General features: G+C 43.4%; 1 protein-coding gene across 8 annotated transcripts in view; it reads right to left on the bottom strand.

The window, feature by feature from the left end:
- DEUP1 (deuterosome assembly protein 1) overlaps window positions 1-22,130 on the bottom strand; it is an 87,797-nt gene that overhangs the window by 39,253 nt on the left and 26,414 nt on the right. For 6 of the 8 annotated variants that reach the window (XM_056561464.1, XM_056561466.1, XM_056561469.1 and 3 more), the window contains 4 exons: window positions 19,232-19,345; window positions 9,825-10,079; window positions 8,158-8,288; window positions 6,996-7,089 (listed from right to left, as the gene is read on the bottom strand). In XM_056561464.1, coding sequence (XP_056417439.1) covers window positions 6,996-7,089; window positions 8,158-8,288; window positions 9,825-10,079; window positions 19,232-19,345 — 594 coding nt within the window. The remainder of the gene's footprint in view (window positions 1-6,995; window positions 7,090-8,157; window positions 8,289-9,824; window positions 10,080-19,231; window positions 19,346-22,130) is intronic. The other 2 variants (XM_056561468.1, XM_056561465.1) reach the window with 1 other exon arrangement.

Raw genomic sequence — 22,130 nt, 5'->3', positions numbered from 1 at the left:
TCCTGCTAACTCCCAAACCCCTCCCAGCTCTATCTGTATACGGCTGCTGCTATCTCTGTGGGATCAGGCTATATAGTAGTTATACATCTCCATCCAGCTCTATCTGTATACTGCTGCTATCCCTGTGGGATCAGGATATATAGTAAATATAGTATATAGATACTGTGACGATCCGTCTTGGGGATTAGCTCTGGGATCGTCCTGGACCACGCCACAGGATGCGTTTCTTCTCAATAAACCAGCAAACAAACGCTTATAATGCAAATCTGGCACCTTGCCAGTTTTATTAGACAGGTTGCAGGGAAAGAAATAAACAAAAAGCAGGAACAAAACAAAATCCTAGACCGTCTGGTCACTGACTAAACAGATCAGCTTGTCCTGACTAACAACCGCTGAGCTTCCCTCAGCCGGTTAAACATATGTCCCCTGCAACCTTCTACTCACACTTCATGTCACTCTCTTTGAGCCACTCATAGCTCGGGCTGTGTACTCCTCAGCAGGCTCTGTCTCTCCCCTACAGCCCACATGCTGTCTCCTAGGAAGAGCCTAGATTAGACTGAGTCTCCATCTCATATACACCTCCCTTCCCTCCTGCCTCATTACTTAAGAAGCAGGTGAGAGCTTCTGCAGGGTTAGCCAAGGAAATACACCCTTTCCTTGCCACACTGCCACAATATATATATATATATATATATATATATATATATATATATATATATACATATATACACATATATACACACATATATACATATACATATATATACTCCCCCCTCCCCTCCAGATCTCTCTCTATAGGATCAGGATATAAAGTAGCTATACACATCTGCTGAGGCAGTGTACACACATTGCGTTTTTTTCTGATTATTTTTTTTTCAGTCATTGAAGATTTTTCCCAAAACGTGGAAACATTTAGCTATTTTACCTCAATTGTGCAAATCACTATAAAAAGGTAATAAGAAGGCATTAAACAATGATCAGTCAGGAGTCACTTAAGAAGCCCTTGCCATGTGCCAATGTGTTAAAACGGTCCTGCCTACGGTTAAGTTCAGTCTTATTTTTGGTAGCTAAAAAAAAAAAAGAATATAATAATAATAATTTAAAAAAAAACACACCTGTGTTTCTAAAAAAAAAAAAGCAAAGTTGTATAAATTGCTGCTAGGGTTTTTTTTTTTTTTGTTAATTCCTGCAGTTATTTCTTATTTATAAGTTACAGCCTTTTTGTGTGTGTGTGTGTGTTTTTTTTTTTTTTAAACAATGATCACAGTCACTGGAGCTTTCCCATAGACTTAAATATTATACGCTATTTTACATAAATACTGCAGTTTGTTGAAGAAATAAATATATATTTATGTGTATATAAATAAAAAATAAATAAATAAATTTAACCCCTGACGCAGCCCATTTTGACCTTAAGGGTATGTTCACACGCGCGGATTTACAGCGGATTTTACGCTGCAGATCTGCTGGTGAAGGCCCGCTCTATGCTGGCTTTACATGTGCCTGCTCGTAGTGGCAATACGCCGCTACCAGCAGACACACTGCGATGTGCGAGTCGCAGTATACTTGCACATCGCGGGAGCTCTCTGCCTAGCTCAGAACAGGGAGAGCGGGCGCGATGTGCGAGTACGCCGTGCACATCGCTGCACTGTGTCGGCTCGTAGCGGCGTATAGCCGCTACCAGCAGGCACATATGAGCCAGCATAGAGCGGGGCCTTCACAAGCGGATCCGCAGCTAAATATGCTGCGAAAATCCGCGCGTGTGAACATACCCTAAGGACGCAGCTGTTTTTTTTGCAAATCTGACCACTGTCACTTTAAGCATTAATAACTCTGGAATGCTTTTACTTATGAATTTGATTCTGAGACTGTTTTTTTGTGACATATTCTACTTTATGTAAGTGGTAAATTTGTCTCGATACTTGCATAATTTCTTGGTGAAAAAATCCAACATTTCATGAAAAATTTGAAAATTTGGCATTTTTCTAACTTTGAAGCTCTCTGCTTGTAAGGAAAGTGGACATTCCAAATAAATGATATGTTGATTCGCATATACAATATGTCTAGTTTGTGTTTGCATCATAAAGTTGACATGTTTTTATTTTCTGAAGACATCATTGGGCTTTTTAATTTAGCAGCAATTTTCCACTTTTTCATGAAAATTTCAAAATCAGAATTTTTCTGGGACCAGTTCAGTTTCGAAGTGAATTTGAGGGTCTTTTTGTTAGAAATACCCTATAATGGATCCCATTATGAAAACTGCACCCTCAATGTATTCAAAATGACATTCAGAAAGTTTGTTAACCCTTTAGGTGTTTCACAGGAATAGCAGCAAAGTGGAGGCCAAAATTCAAAATCTTTATTTTTTACACTAACATGTTCTTGTAAACCCATTTTACAAGGGTTAATAGGTAAAAATTTTCCCCAAAATTTATAAACCTATTTCTCTCGAGTAAGGAAATACCTCATATGTGGATGTAAAATGTTCTGCAGGCTCAGTAGAGGGCTCAGAAGAGAAGGAGCGTGAAAATGAAAATTTAACCTTTTTTTTTCACTAAAATGCTGGTGCAACCCCAAATTTTTCATTTTCACAAGGGTTAAGACGTAAAAATGTCCCCCAAAATTTGTAACCCGATTTCTCTCGAGTAAGGAAATACCTCATATGTGGATGTAAAGTGCTCTGCGGGCAAACTACAATGCTCAGAAGAGAAGGAGCGCCATTGGGCTTTTGAAAAGAGAATTTGTTTGGAATGGAAGTCAGGGGCCATGCGCGTTTACAAAGCCCCCACGCTACCAGAACAGTGGACCCCATTTTGGAAACTACACCCATCACATAATTTAATAAGGGGTGCAGTGAGCATTTACACCCCACTAGCATTTGACAGATTTTTGGAACAGTGGGCTGTGCAAATGAAAAATTACTTTTTTTATTTTCATGGACCACTGTTCCAAAAATCTGTCAGACACCTGTAAGGTGTAAATGCTCACTGTACCCCTTATTACATTACATGAGAGGGGTGTAGTTTCCAAAATGCAACCCGCATGTGGGGGGGTGTTCCGCTGTACTGGCAGCATGGGGGCTTTGTAAACACACATGGCATACAATTCCAGCCAAATTCTCTCTCAAAGCCCAATTTGTCAAAAACCTGTGGGGTGTTAAGGCTCACTATATCACTTGTTACGTTCCATTAGGGGTGAAGTTTCCAAAATGGGGTCACATGTGGGTATTTATTTTTTTGCGTTTATGTCAGAACCGCTGTAAAATCACCAATTTAGACCTGTGCAAATCACCAATTTAGACCTCAAATGTACATAGTGCTCTCTCACTTCTGAGCCTTGTTGTGCGCCCGCAGAGCATTTTACGCCCACATATGGGGTAGTTCCGTACTCAGCAGAAATTATGTTACAAATTTTGGGGGTCTTTTTTTCCTTTTACCTCTTGTAAAAATGAAAAGTATGGGGCAACACCAGCATGTTACACTAACATGCTGGTGTAGACCCCAACTTTACCTTTTCTTTCGGGGTAAAAGGAGAAAAAGTCCCCCAAAATTTGTAGTGCAATTTCTCCTGAGTACAGAAATACCCCATATGTGGCCCTAAACTGTTGCCTTGAAATACAACAGGGCTCCGAAGTGAGAGAGCGCCATGTGCATTTGAGGCCTAAATTAGGGATTTGCATAGGGACGGACATGGCAATGTTCCCCAAACAGGGTGCCTCCAGCTTTTGCAAAACTCCCAGCATGCCTGAACAGTCAATGGCTGTCCGGCAATACTGGGAGTTCTTTTGCAACAGCTGGAGGCTCCGTTTTGGAAACACTGCTGTATGATACGTTTTAAATTTTTTATTGGAGGGTGCAGTGTAGGGGGGTGTATATGTAGTGTTTCACCCTTTATTTTGTGTTAGTGTAGTGTTTTTAGGGTACATTCACTCAGGTGGGGGTTCACAGCAAGTTTCCTGCATGGAGTTTGAGCTGGGGCGGAAAATTTGCTGCAGCTCAAACTTAAAGCGGGAACCCGCCCTTGTGAATGTACCCTGTACCTCCAGCTGTTGCAAAACTACAACTCCCAGCATCCCCGGAGAGCCGAAAGGCATGCTGGGAGTTGACGTTTTGCAACATCTGGCCCTTCAGATGTTGCCGAACTACAACGCTCAGCATGCCTGGACAGTCTTGGCATGCTGGGAGTTGTAGTTTTGCAACATCTGGAAGTGCACAGTTTGGAGACCACTATACAGTGGTCTCCAATCTGTAGCCCTCCAGATGTTACAAAACTACAACTCCCATCATACCCAGACAGCTTTAGGCTATCTGGGCATGCTGGGAGTTGTAGTTGTGAAACTACAATGCAGCAGTGAAGATCACTTACCAGATTTTCACTACTGCATTCTGCTGCCGCCGGTCCTCCCCACCGCCAGTCCCCCGCCTTCCTCCGCTGTATGCCGCCGCCATCTTTGCCCCGCTCTGCCCAGACTTTCAAAGCGGGCAGAGCGGGGATCTCAACTTTGACCCCCACCCCTGCCCTTTGATTCGCCGTTTGGCTTGATCGGCCAATCGCAAGGGATAGGAGGAGGTGGCCACCTCGCTCATATGATGTAGGATGATCGGAGCTGTCTCTGACATCTCCGATCATCCCTATTTTCCGGGCTATTGGGTCACCAGAGACCCGATCAGGCCGGAAAAGCCACGATTCGCTGGTCAAAATCACGCGATCGCCGACAAAGGGGGGGGGGGGGGGGCAATATGCCAGGACGGCTGCTGATAGATATCAGCAGTCATCCCGTTCCAATCAGGTGATCAAGAAACGTAGCGCCGTAAATGTACGGCACTGTGCGCGAAGTGACACTTTGCAGCGCCCTGCATTTACGGCGCTCGTCGTTAAGGGGATAAATATACATATATATATATATATATATATGTGGAATATGCAAAGCAGCTCATCACACCACCTTCTCAGGTAGCATGCCCTAAGATCCCTGAGGAGAATACTAGACCCCCTTGTTTATATAAAATTATATATATATATATATATATATATATATGCAAATCAAACAAAACATTTTGCAGTATCTTGTAATCTTTTTTATTGGACTAACAGAATTTTGTAGAGACAAGCTTTCGGGATTCCTCTCTTTATCAGGTCCTTTATCAAGTGCTTTGGACTTGATAAGGGGAGGAATCCCGAAAGCTTGTCTCTACAAAATTCTGTTAGTCCAATAAAAAAGCTATTACAGATATTGCAACATTTTTTGATTTGCATCACTGGACTAATACGGCTACTCAAATTTACTATAGATATGAAACTTATTATAAAATATGGCTAATTTTACACTGTGTGAAAATAACCTAGAATGTAGTTGTTGTGGGTGCAGACCCACAAGCTGTATATACGAGCCTCTAAGACTATCACGTACCATGAGCATAAAATGATCGCGCCTTCAGACATTTCTTATCTACCTGCAGGTTATTACACCAAGTCTGCACATATGTTCATTACCGCACCCAGATGTCGTCTGTCAGCGAACACCGCGCGGCTTACACCTCAGTACCCAGGAACACCATCTTACAGACAGGCCTTGTGTCCCGACAAACACATTACACACATTCCACTAATGAACGTGTTTACCCATAGAGCAGTCAATGTTACATGACAGAGCGGCGCGCAATCTGCACATCCATCTGTCACCGAGCGACGAGCGCGACATAAATTCATCTCTTTATAAGACAGGCGCTTCTACAGAATTTGTCTGAAGATGTTCGTTTTAAAGAGAATTCCCAAAGCTAAATAGAGGCTAAAGCTTTTAAAGGGGTACTCCACTGGAAAACATTTATTTTTAAATCAACTGGTGGCAGAAAGTTAAACAGATTTGAAAATTACTTCTATTAAAAAATCTTAATCCTTCCAGTACTTATCAGCTGCTGTATGATCCACAGGAAGTTCTTTTCTTTTTGAATTTCCTTTCTGTCCGACCACAGTGCTCTCTGCTGACACCTCTGTCCATTTTAGGAACTGTCCAGAGTAGGAGCAAATCCCCATAGCAAACCTGTCTGTATCGCAGAGAGCACTGTGGTCGGACAGAAAGGAAATTCAAAAAGAAAAGAACTTCCTGTGGATCATACTGCAGCTGATAAGTACTGGAAGGATTAAGATTTTTCAATAGAAGTAATTTACAAATCTGTAAGTAAGCAGTAAGTAAAGTAAGTGCAATTTGTACAGCAAAGCTTGCATTATAAAAGGCCCTAATTGTACAACAACAAACAATACAATAACCCATACCTAAGCCTAAAAAGTCTCCGTGGTCTTTTCTTAAACTCTGATAGGTCCTGGATATGCATCACCTCTGTGCTTAAAGGGGTACTCCGGTGAAAAACATTTTTTTTTTTAAATCAACTGGTGCCACAAAGTTAATCAGATTTGTCTGTATGCTGTATGTGGAAGTTTTTTTTCTACTGATAAGAATGTATTAATGTTAAAACTGAAAAAAAATAAAAATAAAATAAAAATTACTTCTATTTAAAAATCTTAATCCTTCCAGTACTTATCAGCTGCGGTATACTACAGAGGAAGTTGTATTTAATTTCTGCAGTTCTTTTGAGCCCGACCACAGTGCTCTCTGCTGACACCACTGTCCGTATAAGGAACTGTCCATAGCAGGAGAGGTTTGCTATGGGGAATTACTTGTACCCGTTCCTGACATGGACTGAGGTGTCAGCAGAGAGCACTGTGGTCAGAGAGGAAAGAAATTTAAAAAGAAAAGAACTTCCTGTGGAGCATACAGCAGCTGATAAGTACTGAAAGGATTTTTAAACAAATAGTTTCCCACCGGAGTACCCCTTTAACGTGCCATCAAAGCAATATTATCCAGGTATTCTAGAAGTTCTGGTGCTGACAGGAGCCGACTGTGCAAATATCAACCCTATCAACATCTAAAGCACCATAAACAGACACAGGCAAACACCGTGACGCCGGGGAAGAGAGGTCTTCAGCGAGTACATTACCTGATCCTGTTTACAAGGAGAGAGCTTTAATCTCTTCTGAACCTTCTCTTTATTGGGCACCTGCTCCTTCATGATCTTGTCCAAATCCTGAGAGCTGAAAAATAAAAAAAAGGTGATAAAAAATAAAAAGGTGATTTCCAACTAAGTATAATAAAAGGCCCCAAAAAAACTACTTATTCAGTCTCCAGCCATCTGGGACACATGGATTGGGGCCCCATCTATGAACCAAATGAACTGTAGATCTGGCTTATCTTTGGTTAATACACCAGTGGCAGGCAATGGGGCAGTTTCATGGTTTTTAGCTTCTCCTTAAATGGGCACTGCCATTAAAACTCATTTTTGCTATTGCATTCCTTATGGTAAACAATCTTTCTAATGTACTTTGTTTAAAAAAAAAAAATACTAATAAATGACGTTTTCTATGTTTCTTATTTGTGTTTAAAAAAGCTGCCACTAGGTGTCTCCCTACTTGTCCAGAGCACATTTCCTCTCTCTTTATCTCTTGCACAGACTTTGGACTCATGCTGGCCTGGCAGAAGTCCAAAATCAGGAAATGCTGAGGGGGATGTGCGCAGCCTTATCCCATCATGATGTCTGATCGTGGCGGTCCCGCCGCTGGGGACTTCCACGATCTCCCTGCTGCACCTGGCGTTTGTTTAGAGCGTTGGGTGAAGCACCGGAGGCTTGTGACATCACGGCCACGCCCCCTCAATGCAAGTCTATGGGAGCCTATAAACTTGCATTGAGGGGTGTGGCCGTGACGTCACGCGCGGGGAGTGACATCATGAGCCTTTGCCCCGCATCGCCAGTCATCCGGCACGGAGCGAAGTTCGCTCTGTGCCGGATGACTGGCGATACGGGGCAAAGGCTCATGAGGTCATTCCCCGCTCGCTTCGCTCCGTACACCGAATGTCTAGAGCAGAGATCGCGGGGGTCCCTAGCGGAGGGACCCCGCGATCAGACATCGTATTCCCTATCCTTATAGGGGATAAGATGTTTAGGAACCGAGTACCCTCTTCTTACATAGTTTTTTTTTGTCTCATTCACAGCATTATAACAATTGTAGTTTTTTCTAGGTTGGGACGTGATGATCTACTTTTCTCTGACCTTCCATGGTGAGGGGCAGCACATTATTGATGGGGGGGGGGGGGGGTGATCTTACCTGAATGTATTTTCTTGAGAATTCTGAAGGATAAACATGTGTAGCTGTCTCTGATCCAGTTCGGCAGCCCTTGAAAGGTCTTCCTGTGCCTGCCGTTCAATTGTAGCTTCGGAGAGTTTGTTCTCCATCCTCTGGGTGTCAAGTGATAAAGAGGAAATTGATTTTCGATCTAATTTGTGAAGTAGTTAAACCATTACATTCAAGACATCTGATAGATGATGGGTTTTCTTTAAAAGAAAAATTGGATCCAGTACGAGGTTATTACTATGCAATTGTGAGAAAATGAGAAACCTGGCCCAGGCAATGCCATAGGTTTTACATTGATAAATATATCTATCTATCTATATATACGAATATATTGTTCGTTCTGACATGGGGTCCATGCCATCTACACAGACAATCAAACATACATTGGGCAGATCAGAAACACAGTACTTAAAGGGGTATTCCGGGCAAAAACTTTTATCCTTTGGATAGGGGGATAAGATGTCTGATCGCGGGGTGCCCACTGGTGGGACCCCCTGTGATCTCCCTGCAGCACCCGCATTCTATGCGGGAGCTGCGTCTCCAGTTTCGGAAACCTTCAGGTTTCCGGGACTGGGGACGTGATGCCACACCCCCTCCATTCAAGTCTATGGGACGGGGCGTGATGGCTGCCACGCGCCCTCCCATAGACATGAATGGAGGGGGCGTGGCGCCACGTCCCCAGTCCCGGAAACCTGGAGGTTTCCGGGACTGGGGACGTGACGCCACGCCCCCTCCGGCAGGTTTCCAGTCCCGGAAACCTGTAATAAAGGGTTCTGGTGGGATGACCGTGTCCTTGTACCAAAGACAAGAGTTTATAATTGAACTTGACAGAACCATTGTTGGTAGTTGTGTGCTGCCATCTAACACTGACTCTCTCAGAAGGCATGGCTGGGATCTAGTCTCTGAGCTCTAGCCCCGCCCACTGTGTAATGTAATCACCTCTGAACAGACCCTACAACCTACATCACCATCTCCCTGTCTGATACATATACATCTTTTTTGGGACATTTAGGGAAGAATGAGTTGTATTTATACCTTGCTGCCTTATGCTAATGACACAGGCAGAGGAGCAGACAGGAAAGAATACAGGAGCTTTCGCAGGCTTGGTATGTAGAGAGATAATCGGGTATGTAGAGAGCCAAGCGCTGCCACCACTACCATGGGGCTCTTACCGACATACCTACATGGCAACAAGCCTATCCCCATTTCCAGTAAAGTACGGCCTGGCATCCATCCCAGAATAAAGGTTCTGGTGGGGTGACAGTGTTCTTGTACCAATGACAATAGCTTATAATTGGACTTGACAGTGTTCTCCCTCTGCATACACCCCTCCCACAACAATTCTGCCCAAAGTTGCAGAATATTGCTCTACATAGCAGATTCCCTCTACTTAACAAGTCTTCCAAAGCTGCTGTATTCATTCCCCATCTGCTCTTTTCACTGATAGGACAAGTGCCACTACTGCCATGAGGCTTTTACCAGATTGTCTACTCAACAACAAGCCTGTTTCTTATTCCAAGTACAGCCTGGCATCTATCCTGGTGGTGAGATGGTGTTCTTGTGCCAAAGACAAAAGTCTATAATTGGACTTGACAGAACCATTGTTGGTAGTTGTGTGCTGCCTTCTATCATGTTGCTACCTGGCATCGCTTTTGACAATCTCTCAGTTCCCGTAGGAGATTTTGATTCTCTGCTTTCAGCGCATTCCGGCTTAATGTGATTTCTTTTACGGTTGTCTTGAGATTTTCAATGATGACCCTGCCGCTCCCGATGGTCTCCTGAGAAGCGTTGAGCTGGCACCTCAATCTTCTGATTTCGCTTTGGTTGTTGGTAATTTCCTGGTCCTGCAGCTGTGTCCTGCCCGAGAACTGCTCCTCGTAGCTTTGCCACTGCTTCTAGGAAACCGGAACACACACGAAAAAAATAACAAAAATACAATTACACATTGTATCCTTCATTCTAAGCAAAAAAATAATGAGACCCTGAGCACCAATTAGACAAATGAGACCTGCAATAAAAAAATAAAATAATTCATCTCCGCTAAGGAATAATTACTAGATGGAAAGAGCAAATCTAAAGGAGCTGAAAAAACTGAGAAAAAAAGAAAAAATAATAATAATAATTAAAAAAAAAAGTTGCCTATAGGCCACAAATCTAATTTCGTTCTGGCTGCTGTCCAAGCGAAACATAACAACAAGTATAAAAGGAATCGAATATTTATCTTTGTAAAATAATCACATAAAATAGAAGGGTGTCAATAATCCTTAAAGCGTACCCGTCAGATCCAACAAATTGGATATTTTTTTTTAAATATATCGCTCAGTACCTAATCCCGACCATGTACATCTAATTTTTATGTGTCTAGCACCTTTATTTTTTTTTTTATTACACTTTTAATTTAGCTCACTAGTCTGAATTCCTCTCAAAAGGGAGGGGGTGTGGCCTCACTGTGCAGGTCTCCGCCCCCTCCATCAGTATGCTGTCTGCTCACATCTCCCCTAGCATTGGCAAAACTACAACTCCCAGCTTGTCCTCACTGACAGTAGCGGGACACAAGCTGACAGTGGGAGGATTTTTCCTCCAGTTGTGAGCCCTGCACTCACAGCTGTCAATCAAGGAAGTGTGTCCATGACATAGGTGATGATGCATGGACACAGCAGGACTAGTATGTGTCCAAGCAGGCAGGGGGAGGCAGTTGTCTGACTGGCTTTTTCAGTATGAAATACTTAAAATTTTCTAATGAAAGCAATTGCTAAACCTATTGGAATGGATTGGCTGAAATGCTCTTTCCGTATTACTGTCAGTCTCTTCTATGTGTATCTGCGTAATGCAGTGTTTCCCAACCATAGTGCCCTCAGCTGTTGAAAAACTACAACTCCCAACATGCCCGGACAGCCGTTGGCTGTCCGGGCATTTTGGGAGTTGTAGTTTTGCAACAGCTCGAGGCACCCTGGTTGGGAAACACTGGCATAATGTCACATTATTTAATAGTATATGTAGTATATATAGGCACAGATTGTATCCCCCATAACCGGCACAGATAGTACTGCACAAAGGGAAACTCTAAAGCCACACCAAACACAATGGCTTTAGAGTTAAAGGGATACTCCAAGATCTGAGAAGAAAAAAAAATGCTACAGAAGCATACAGCATTGCTTACCAGTCTGCCCCAAAAAATTGTTTTGGGGGTCTTAGTCCTGCACTTCCAGCTTACAATAAGTTACAATAACGGAACATTGAAAAAATATTCTTCCGTATTTGTCCGTTAAGTCATCCGTTCATAGACGTCCGTTTTCAAATGATAGAATACACAAAACGGAGGTTTAAGAACGGAGAAACACTGTATAGTGTGAAAGAAGCCTTAAGCAGTTGTTCAGTACTACAATTTCCAAAATGCATTGCTTTTCCTCAGCTCTAAGTCCACCCTCAGCAATCCTGTCCCTTTCTTGCCCAGAACAACTGCAGAATATTGCTCTTCATGGCAGATTCTCTCTTCACATAGCAAGTCTGAAAAAAGCTGCTGTATGCATTCCCTGTCTGCTCCTCTGCCTGAGGCATTGATTAACACAGGGCAGCATGGCATACACACCTCACCCTTCCATAAATGTCCCCAAAAAAATAAAAATAATAATAATAATATTATATGTATATGAAAGAGAGATGGTAATGTAGGCTGTCAGGGTGATCCCATCACTCAGGGGGCAGGCTAGAGCACAGAAACAAGATCCAGCAAAGCCTCCTCAGACAGCAGAGGGTGATGCGTCTTCTTGGGAGAGAGGGAGGAGCCAGGGAGCTGCTGAGACAACACCACAGAGACAACAAGAGTACTACACAACTTCTTGTCAGTAAGTTGTGTAGTCCTCTGACAATAAGAGGACTACACAACATCCTGTCAGGAGAGAGGGAGGAGCCAGAGAGCTGATCAGTGAACTCCACATTGACAATGAGAGGATTACAAAACTTTTACACCTTTCAGGGGTAAATTAATCAAAAGACAGAATATGTGACAAAACTATATTAAAGGTGTTATCCAGGAATATAAAAAAAAGCTATTTTCTTTCAAAAACCGCAACCTGTCTGTCTCCAGGTTCGGTGTGGAATTACTACTTGGCTCCATTCACTTCAATGGAAATGAGCTGCAGAACCACACCTAACCTGGTGACAGACAGGGCAATGTTTTTGAAAGAAAATAGCTGTTTTTCTATTCCTGGATAACCCATTTAATAAGTTAAATGTCTCAGTGCTGATAGTTATATTTAAATACCATTATCTGATACCGGAATACTACTTTTAACCTCTTAAGAACCAGGCAATTTTTATTTTTGTGTTTTTGTTTTTTCCTCCTTGTCTTTGTAATGACCTCACGCATTTTACCGAAAAATTATTATTAGTGTGAGGCAATTTAAACGAAAACCGCAATTCTGCACATTTTGGAGGGTTTTGTTTATACGCTGCACACTTTACGGTAAAAAAAATGTATTCTTTATTCTGTGGGTCAATTGGATTAAAATTATACCCATGATTACATACTTTTCTATTATTGTACCAAACTCAAACTTTTTTTACAAAATAATAATGTTTAAAATCGCCCTATTTTAACCAGCTATAACTTTTCTATTTTTCTGTATACGGGAATATGTGAGGGCTCATTTTTTGCGCCATGACCTGTAGTTTTTTAAGTGCCATTTTGATTATATATGACTTTTTAGTTGCTTTTTTAATTTTTTTTTGGGGGGGATGCGATGTGACAAAAAAGCAGCAATTCTGGACTTTGGACTACTTATAGGAATCATCAGATTGCTAATACTGTTCAAGATTATGCATAGGACACAGCACTGATCAGTAGTATCGGCGATCTCCTGCTCTGGTCTGCTCGATGACAGACCAGAGCAGAAGACCCCAGAAGAGCGGCAGAGGCTGATGTCCGCCATTACCGGCATGCATGATGCGAGCACCGGTCCGGAGCTTGGTCATGTACAGGACACAATTGTATGTCCTGGTGCGTTAAAGGGGTTAACCAGGAAAAAAACTTTTTTTTATATATCAACTGGCTCCAGAAAGTCAAAGAGATTTGTAAATTACTTCTATTAAAAAAATCTTAATCCTTTCAGTACTTATGAGCTTCTGAAGTTGAGTTGTTCTTTTATGTCCAAGTGCTCTCTGATGACACGTGTCTCGGGAACCGCCCAGTTTAGAAGAGGTTTGCTATGGGGATTTGCTTCTAAACTGGGCGGTTCCCGAGACACGTGTCATCAGAGAGCACTTAGACAGAAAAGAACAACTCAACTTCAGAAGCTCATAAGTACTGAAAGGATTAAGATATTTTAACCCCTTAACGACCACGGACGTAAATGTACGTCCTGGTTTGGCGGGACTTCCCGCACCAGAACGTACATTTACGTCCTGTGTATGACCGCGAGCATCGGAAGGGTGCTCGCGTCATACACGGCAGGTTCCGGCTGCTAGCAGCAGCCGGGGACCCGCCCGTAATGGCAGACATCCACGATCGCGTCCGCCATTAACTCCTCTGATGCCGTGATCAATACAGATCACGGCATCTGCAGCATTTTGATTGGATGTTCGGATTGCCCGCGGCGCTGCCGCGGGGATCCGATCATCCAGCATGACAGCCGGAGGTCCCCTCACCTGGCTCCGTCCGTCTCCCGGGGTCTTCTGCTCTGGTCTGAGATCGAGCAGACCAGAGCAGAAGATCACCGATAATACTGAGCAGTGCTGTGTCCTATGCATAGCACTGCACAGTATTAGCAATCAAACGATTGCTATAGATAGTCCCCTATGGGGACATAAAAAGTGTAAGAAAAAAGTTGAAAAATGTAAAAATCAAAAAGTAAAAAAAAAGTGAAAAATCCCCTCCCCCAATAAAAATGAAAATTGTCAGTTTTTCCCATTTTACCCTCAAAAAGCGTAATTTTTTTTTTAATAAACATATTTGGTATCGCCATGTGCGTAAATGTCCGAACTATCAAAATATAATGTTAATGATCCCGCACGGTGAATGGCGTAAACGTAAAAAATAAAAAAATTCCAAAACTGCTGCTTTTTTTGTCACATTTTATTTAAAAAAATGAATAAAAAATGATCTAAAAGTTTTATATATGCAAATGTCGTATATAAAAAAATACAGATGACGGCGCAAAAAATTAGCCCTCATACCGCCCTATATACGGAAAAATGAAAAAGTTATAGGTGGTCAAAATAGGGCGATTTTAGATGACTGATTTTGCACAAAAAGTTTTAGATTTTTTAAAGCGGTACAAAAATATAAAAGTATCTAGCCATGGGTATCATTTTAATGGTATTGACCCACAGAATAAAGAACACATATCATTTTTACCGTTAAGTATACAGTGTGAAAACAAAACCCTGCAAAATGTGCAAAATTTTGGTTTTCATAAAAATTTCCTCCCTAAAAAAAATTTTTTGGGGTTCGCCGTACATTTTATGGTCAAATGAGAGGTTTCATTACAAAGTACAATTGGTCACGCAAAAAAACAAGCCCTTATATGGGTCTGTACATGGAAACACAAAGGAGTTATGGATTTTAGAAGGCGAGGAGGAAAAAACGAAAATGCAAAAATAAAATTGTCCTGGTCCTTGAGGTGAAAATGGGCTCGGTCATTAAGGGGTTAATAGAAGTAATTTACAAATCTGTTTAACTTTCTGGAGCCAGTTGATATTTAAAAAAAAAAAAAAAAAAGCCCATTTTCCTGGATAACCCCTTTAAGTACCAACGCATCAGGACGTACATTTACGTCTATTGTCCTTAAAAGGATATCTGCAGCCTAAACACACTTATCCCCTATCCACAGGGGGATCGCGGGGAATCCAAGTGGTGAGGCCCCCCACGATCTCCCAAATGAGGCCTCGGTATTGCCGTCCTGTGCTGTGGCTAATGCGCATAGCGTTGACCTCACTGAGGTCGACGGTATGCCCCCCTCCACATACAGCTCTATGGGGGAAGCACGAATGCTGCATCACCGCCTCTCCCACAGAACTACATTGAGGAGGCGTGTCGGCCGCGGCAAAGCTCGGGCCCCATGCAGGAGATCGTGGGGGGGTCCCAGCGTTCGGACCCTCCGCGATCAAACACTTATCCCTTATCCTGTGGATAGGGGATAAGTGTATTTAGGCTGCAGATGTCTTTTAAGGGGTTAATATAATATTTTACTTTGCTTACAAAGCAGAGGAGTCACAAGGGATTAACTTACTGTAGCAATGTGCTGATGGGTATTGTCGGTGCTGTGGTATCAAACATGGTTTATTTACCCCTCCACCAATCTAATAAAATGGACATCTACTCCTCATAAAGCTTCACGTAAGCATAATACAATTACCTAATGTAACGGTTATGTATTAGGAGAGACATGATCAGCCTCTTGTGGGTAATTTTTTGACCCATTAGCAAGTATTCGGATCTATAAGCCAATGGTTTGTCGGCGGTCAGACGTATGCTAGAAAGTGTACGGATCCGGCTGACACAGCACTTCTGTCCATGCCAGGAACGAGATCTGCTGCATTAGCAAAAGGCATTTGTGTGAATTTTAATCTACAATAAAGCAGAATACACAGGCGCTTCGCTGGAGTGTCGGCAATTCGCGTTCATTGCGAGGGGTCAATAGCGTACACAATGATTACGGGGCTCTCGAGCGTCGCTGGAATCGCAGCCACCACATTTGGAAATTAACCAGTTACATGAACATTTACTGTAAAAGTATTGTAGCTTTCTGAAGCAGCATTTAAGGGGCACTCCACTGGCCAACATTCGGAACATGCACTGTGTGCGCACTGCAGAGGGGGGGGTTGGGGGTCGGCCACGCTCCCTCAATGCAAGTCTATGGGTGGGGGCGTGGCAACGCCACGCCCCCTCCCATAGACTTGCATTGAGGGGGCATAGCCTGACAGCACTAGGGGGTGTGGCCAATCCCCCGCAGCGAGCGAACTAGCTGGCCAGTGGAGTACCCCTTTAAAGAAGATGTTGTCTATGGACGTCTGGGGCTCTCTGTTACTTAGGCAATTTTCAAGAATGGTCCAACTGGTGCCAAGGGGTCTATACACATTTATTACCAATGGAGAGTATATAACATGGCCAAGGTCAGTGCTTGAGGAGATCCAGTTGGATAGGGAGAACAAAAGGAGTTCTCCTCCAGAAGGAAAAAAAAAGGGTATCTCTAGTGCCACCTATTGGAAGTAGCAGTACTCTAACAAGTCTTGACAAGGAGAACATGAAAAAGAGGATTATAAACCACAAGCTCCAACCCGAAACAGCTGTTTTAGGGTGCTCGCCCTTCAGTAGAGAGCAGGGTACTGGTTGGCAAGAGAGATATACCTTTATGGCATCTCTTGAGGATGTTGGCTCTTAGGGCTTAGACTCATTGGCTACCTCAATAGGTGGCGCTAGTGACAATTCTCTCTCTTTCTTTTGATGGAAGTCAAGTTTTTCCCCCAAAGAGCATTGCCTGTAAAACTTCATACACAGCTGTTTCTCTTCAGTGGAACTAGTACCTACCCAGAACTACAGCAAAAGTATCTAATCTAGCCAACCAGAAGCCTACACATTTCAGATGAGGGACTTTTCCCCCGAAACAGCTGTCTACTATCATTGAGATAGAATGGATCTACATGGAGGGTTCAGGTGGTTCCAGGCCATTCCCAGGGATGGGCCAAAGCCAGCTCAACAGATGGCCTGATGGGACCTGCTCCCTCCAGGTCAGGTGATTATGGGGTACTCCGTTGTAAAACTATTTTTTTCAAATCAACAGGTGCCAAAAAAGTTAAACAGATTTGTAAATTACTTCTATAAAAAAAAAAATCTTAATCCTTCCAGTACTTATCAGCTGCTGTATACTACAGAGGAAGTGGAGTTCTTTGTTGTTGTTCCTTTCTGTCTGACCACAGTGCTCTCTGACCACAGTGCTGCCCTTGTTCACACTAGTGTGGTGCTGTGCGGTGTCCATTGCTGCCGTGGCGCCGTGTCTGCGGGGGGGTGCGGCCCATAGACTGGTTTGAGAGGCATTGGGGCCGCTCTGCCAGTGGGTCGCTCCCCCCCGTGGGCACTGGTGTCGCGGCGGTGGTGGTCGCCGCCCGATGCTACGCCATTTTATGCTAGGGACGTTAGGGACCCACTCTAAATAGGTGGCCTTGACGTGGCGAGTGGGCTTGTACTTTTTGTTAAAAAATGTATACTAACAACCTGTTAGTTTTTGATATTCTGCTGAGAAGCAATTAGATCATTATACAAGATTGTAGATGTGCGACCATGTCTGTTTTTCTACCCGAATTCAGATTTGTAAATTACTTCTATAAAGAAAATCTTAATCCTTCCAGTACTTATCAGCTGCTGTATACTACAGAGGAAGTGGAGTTCTTTGTTGTTGTTCCTTTCTGTCTGACCACAGTGCTCTCTGCCGACACCCGTCTGTCTCAGGAACTGTCCACAGTAGGAGAGGTTTGCTATGGGGATTTGCTCCAACTCTGGACAGTTCCTGAGACAGACAGAGGTGTCAGCAGAGAGCACTGTGGTCAGACAGAAAAGAACAACTCAACTTCCTCTGTAGTATACAGCAGCTGATAATTACTGGAAGGATTAAGAATTTTTAATAGAAGTAAATAGCAAACCTTGAGCTGTTGCAAAGCTACAACACCCAGCATGCCCTTTGCCTGTCAGTGCATGCTTGGGGTTGGAGTTATGCAACAGCTGGAGGCACACTGATGGCAAAACACAGAGTTTGATACTTAACTCAGTGTTTCCCAACCCGTGTGCCCCCAGCTGTTGCAAAACTACAACTCCCAGCATGCATGGTCTGTCAGTGCATGCTGGGAGTTAGTTTTGCAACAGCTGGAGGCACACGGGTTGGGAAACACGGACTTCGTAACAGACAATGTTTCCCAACCAGTGTGCCTCTAGTTGTTGCAAAACTACAACTCCCAGCATTCCCAGACAGCTGTGCAGTGGTCTCCAAACTGCGGCGCTCCAGATGTTGCAAAACTACAACTCCCAGCATGCCCAGACAGGCAAAGGCTTGGAGTTGTAGTTTTAAAACTCCTAGAAGCAGCAGTGAAGATCACTTTACAGCGATCTTCACTGCTGCCTCCACTAGCCTGCCGCCGGTCCCCACTGCCGCACCTGTCCCCCTGCAGCTCTCGGGAGCCTCTTCCCCCGCCCTGCCCAACTTCTAGGGGCGGGCAGAGCGGGAGAAATTAACTTAACCCCCCCCCCCAGTCAGCTGAGACACTGTGATTGGTCCACAGGGACCAATCACAGTGATCGCTGACCAGGACCATCCACAGATGGTCCTGGGGGGGGCTGGCAAAAGTTGTCCCCCACTGATAACAGCGGGACTTCTGTCAGTTAACCCGTGTGATGCCACTTCTATAAACGTCATGATGTGCAAACTGCTACCATAACATGATGTTTATATAAGTCATTCTGCGTGAAGGGGTTAAATGAGCGCTGTCAGAATAGAAAACCTTTTTTTCTTGGCAAAACAATCTTTTGTAATATACTTAAAAAAATTGTTATCTCCTTTTTATAGAAGTCATGGCTTATATAAGTTAAAAAAAGGGACCACTAAAGGTCCCCCTATCATCCAGAACATAATCCTGCCTGGCTGCAACATCACCTTTGTCCCAGCTGAAGCCCAGGAAATGAGGGCGGGACCAGTACTCCTCTGTGCTCACTCCTGTCCTATCAGACTGCAGCATGAAAACAGAGAGGAGGGGATTATAGAGCAGCCTGCAGTGATTGGATGAAGAGACCCAGCACAGCACAGCACAACAGACTCAGGGAGGAAGTGAATGCATGGGCAGTGAGGGCTGGCTCGGTGCTTGAATTGGACATGCCCCTTCCTGAGCAGTGGATGTCAGAATGAGTGAGCAGAACAGAGGGATTTTGAGCCAAATACAGAAGCTAGACACATAAAAAGACATGTAAAGCATCTGCATGACCTAGTGAGTAACAGAGAAGCATTATTATTTCTGTGATATGACAGCTTTAAGTGAGTGTTTAGGGAAAGGTTATGACGCTTACCTGGAGATGGTCACATTTTTCCAGTAGATTCTTCCTTTGCTCATTCAACATTTTTATATTATTCTGATACAACAATCTCTGGTTCTCCCACTGTCTGGCTTGGTCTTTATATTCCTGATAGAGAGGAATGAACATATGTCAGAATTTAAAAGAGATTTTCCACCCACTTGCATCAGATTTGTCCCGACACTAGTAAACATTTTTGTAACTTACTAATATACTTTAAATTTCAATTCTTTGAATTAAACTGAATGAAGATGCTTATTCTGTAGCTGATCATTTCCTAAGCACATTAAAAAGATATATATAGTCACATGGCTTGGTTGAATCTCTGGTTTACGGTTGTGGATGCTGCAAAATTGAAGCCAAAAAAGTTGACCTTTTTTTCGAAAATGCAGTTTTTTGCAATACCACAATTTTGCAGAAATAAACCACGCGTAGACAGCGAGCTTTGAAGGTTTAAACGTCCGGTTGCAGCATCATCTTTCGATGATCAAAGTCCAGGAAGTGAGGGTGGAACTAGCATTCCACTGTGCTCACTCCTGTCCTATCAGACTACAGCATGAAAACAGAGAGAAGGGGGTCACAGAGCAGCCTGCAGTGATTGGATGATGAGACACAGCACAGCAGACTCAGGGAGGAAGTGAATGCATGGTGAGTGAGGGTAGGCTCAGTGCTTGCCTTGGACACGCCCCTTCCTGAGCAGTGGATGTCAGAATGAGTAAGCAGAAGAACAGAGGGATTTGTGAGCCAAACACAGAAGCCGGACACATAAAAAAATAAAAAATGTAAAGATGCTGACCTAGTGAGTAACATATAGAAGCATTGTTACTATGATAACAGATACGCTTTAACAGGCGAAAAGGAAAAAGTGAAAACACAAAAGCTAAAATTGGCCCAGTCGTTAGGGGGTTAAGATGTGAACGAATCAACTCCTCCTCTTGCATGTTTGTCTTTTTTTTCAATTTTAGATGCATTGGAGAAAGCAAAGAATTGATTGTAGATGTGGATCTTCTTTTTAAGGGTACGTTCACACTGCGGAATTCCGCGAGACCCGCTCACACTGAGGAATTTCAGCAGCGGACAATTCCGCCGCTGAAATTGTTCTGCGCAAAGAAAGAACATGTTCATTCTTTGCACAGAATTCCACGAGTACTGCATAACCGGCAATGGTGACGGGGCAGTGCCCCACGGTCTTACCGCCGATTAGATTCCGCAGTGTGAACATACCCTAAAAGGGGTATTCCCATCTCCAAAAACAATTTCCTAACCTGAAACAAGCTGACAGGTGGAGGTCTGACCTTTACTGTTTAGGGGACAAAGGAAAACAGTGCTCCCGAATGAGGGGGTGGGGAACAGCGCTCCATTTTCTATATGGTGGAGCTCTGCGATGTCCAGAAGCCCTATAGAGAACAAATAGAGGGCTGGGCCGCGCACACACACTTTTCCTCTGTTCTCAAGATTGGTGGGGTCCCAAACTGATCAGCTTGTTATCCCCTAGCCTGGGAATAACCTTTGGAGCTGGGCATACCCCTTTAACTTAAAAAAACAAACAAACAAACCCACTTTTACTAGTAGTTGTAGTATTATTGTCATAGTCTGGAAGCTTTGCTGCTTTCTGGTAAAATGCAGATGATTTATGTCCATCCTGCCAGTAATCACCTTGTGGATTGGTCTGCCCCGAACCCTCTGTAAAGTGCTGCACTCAAAAATCCCTATTTACTCTATGAATCAAAGCTATTAGCACCAATAAACAACAGACCGGCCATAAAACAGCTCCCTCAGCGCGGGAGGATTTATCGCTTGCTATGTGTCAGCATCTTACAAGATATAATTACCGTACAGACAACCGGATCCTCCAACCCCATAAGATTTCATGGTCCGTCATAATTTATCTTACAGATGTACAGCGGAGGTGCTCAGGTCTCCACAATAAAGATGAAGCCTAAAGGTGTCGGTAACAGGTTTACAGCGAGGCGGCGAATGAGCCTCTTAGGACAGGGGAACATTTACCAGGGCCTGGAGGTCTGTACAAGACGATAGAAATATATACAGTGGGGCAAAAAAGTATTTAGTCAGCCACCAATTGTTCAAGTTCTCCTACTTAAAATGATGAGAGAGGCCTGTAATTTCCATCATATGTATACCTCAACTACGAGAGACATAATGAGAAACAAAATCCATAAAATCACATTGTCTGATTTTTTAAGAATTTATTTGCAAATTATGGTGGAAAATTAGTATTTGGTCACGTACAACAAGCAAGATTTCTGGCTCTCACAGACCTGTAACTTCTTTAAGAGTCTCCTCTGTCCTCCACTCGTTACCTGTATTAATGGCTCCTGTATGAACTTGTTATCAGTATAAAAGACACCTGTCCACAACCTCAAACAGTCACACTCCAAACTCCACTATGGCCAAGACCAAAGAGCTGTCGAAGGACACCAGAAACAAAATTGTAGACCTGCACCAGGCTGGGAAGACTGAATCTACAATAGGCAAGTAGCCTGGTTGGAAGAAATCAAATGTGGGAGCAATTAATAGAAAATGAAAGACATACAAGACCACTGATAATCTCCCACGATCTGGGGCTCCACGCAAGATCTCACCCCGTGGTGTCAAAATGATCACAAGAGTAGTGAGCAAAAATCCCAGAACCACACGGGGGGACCTAGTGAATAACCTGCAGAGAGCTGGGACCAAAGTAACAAAGGCTACCATCAGTAACACACTATGCCACCAGGGACTCAAATCATGCAGTGCCAGACGTGTCCCCCTGCTTAAGCCAGTACATGTCCAGGCCCGTCTGAAGTTTGTTAGAGAGCATTTGGATGATCCAGAAGAGGATTGGGAGAATGTCATATGGTCAGATGAAACAAAAGTAGAACTTTTGGGGAAA

This window comes from Hyla sarda, chromosome 2 (genome assembly GCF_029499605.1).
Source record: "Hyla sarda isolate aHylSar1 chromosome 2, aHylSar1.hap1, whole genome shotgun sequence".
Classification (NCBI taxonomy): Eukaryota; Metazoa; Chordata; class Amphibia; order Anura; family Hylidae; genus Hyla; species Hyla sarda.
This window is presented reverse-complemented; position numbering and strand designations above follow the sequence as displayed.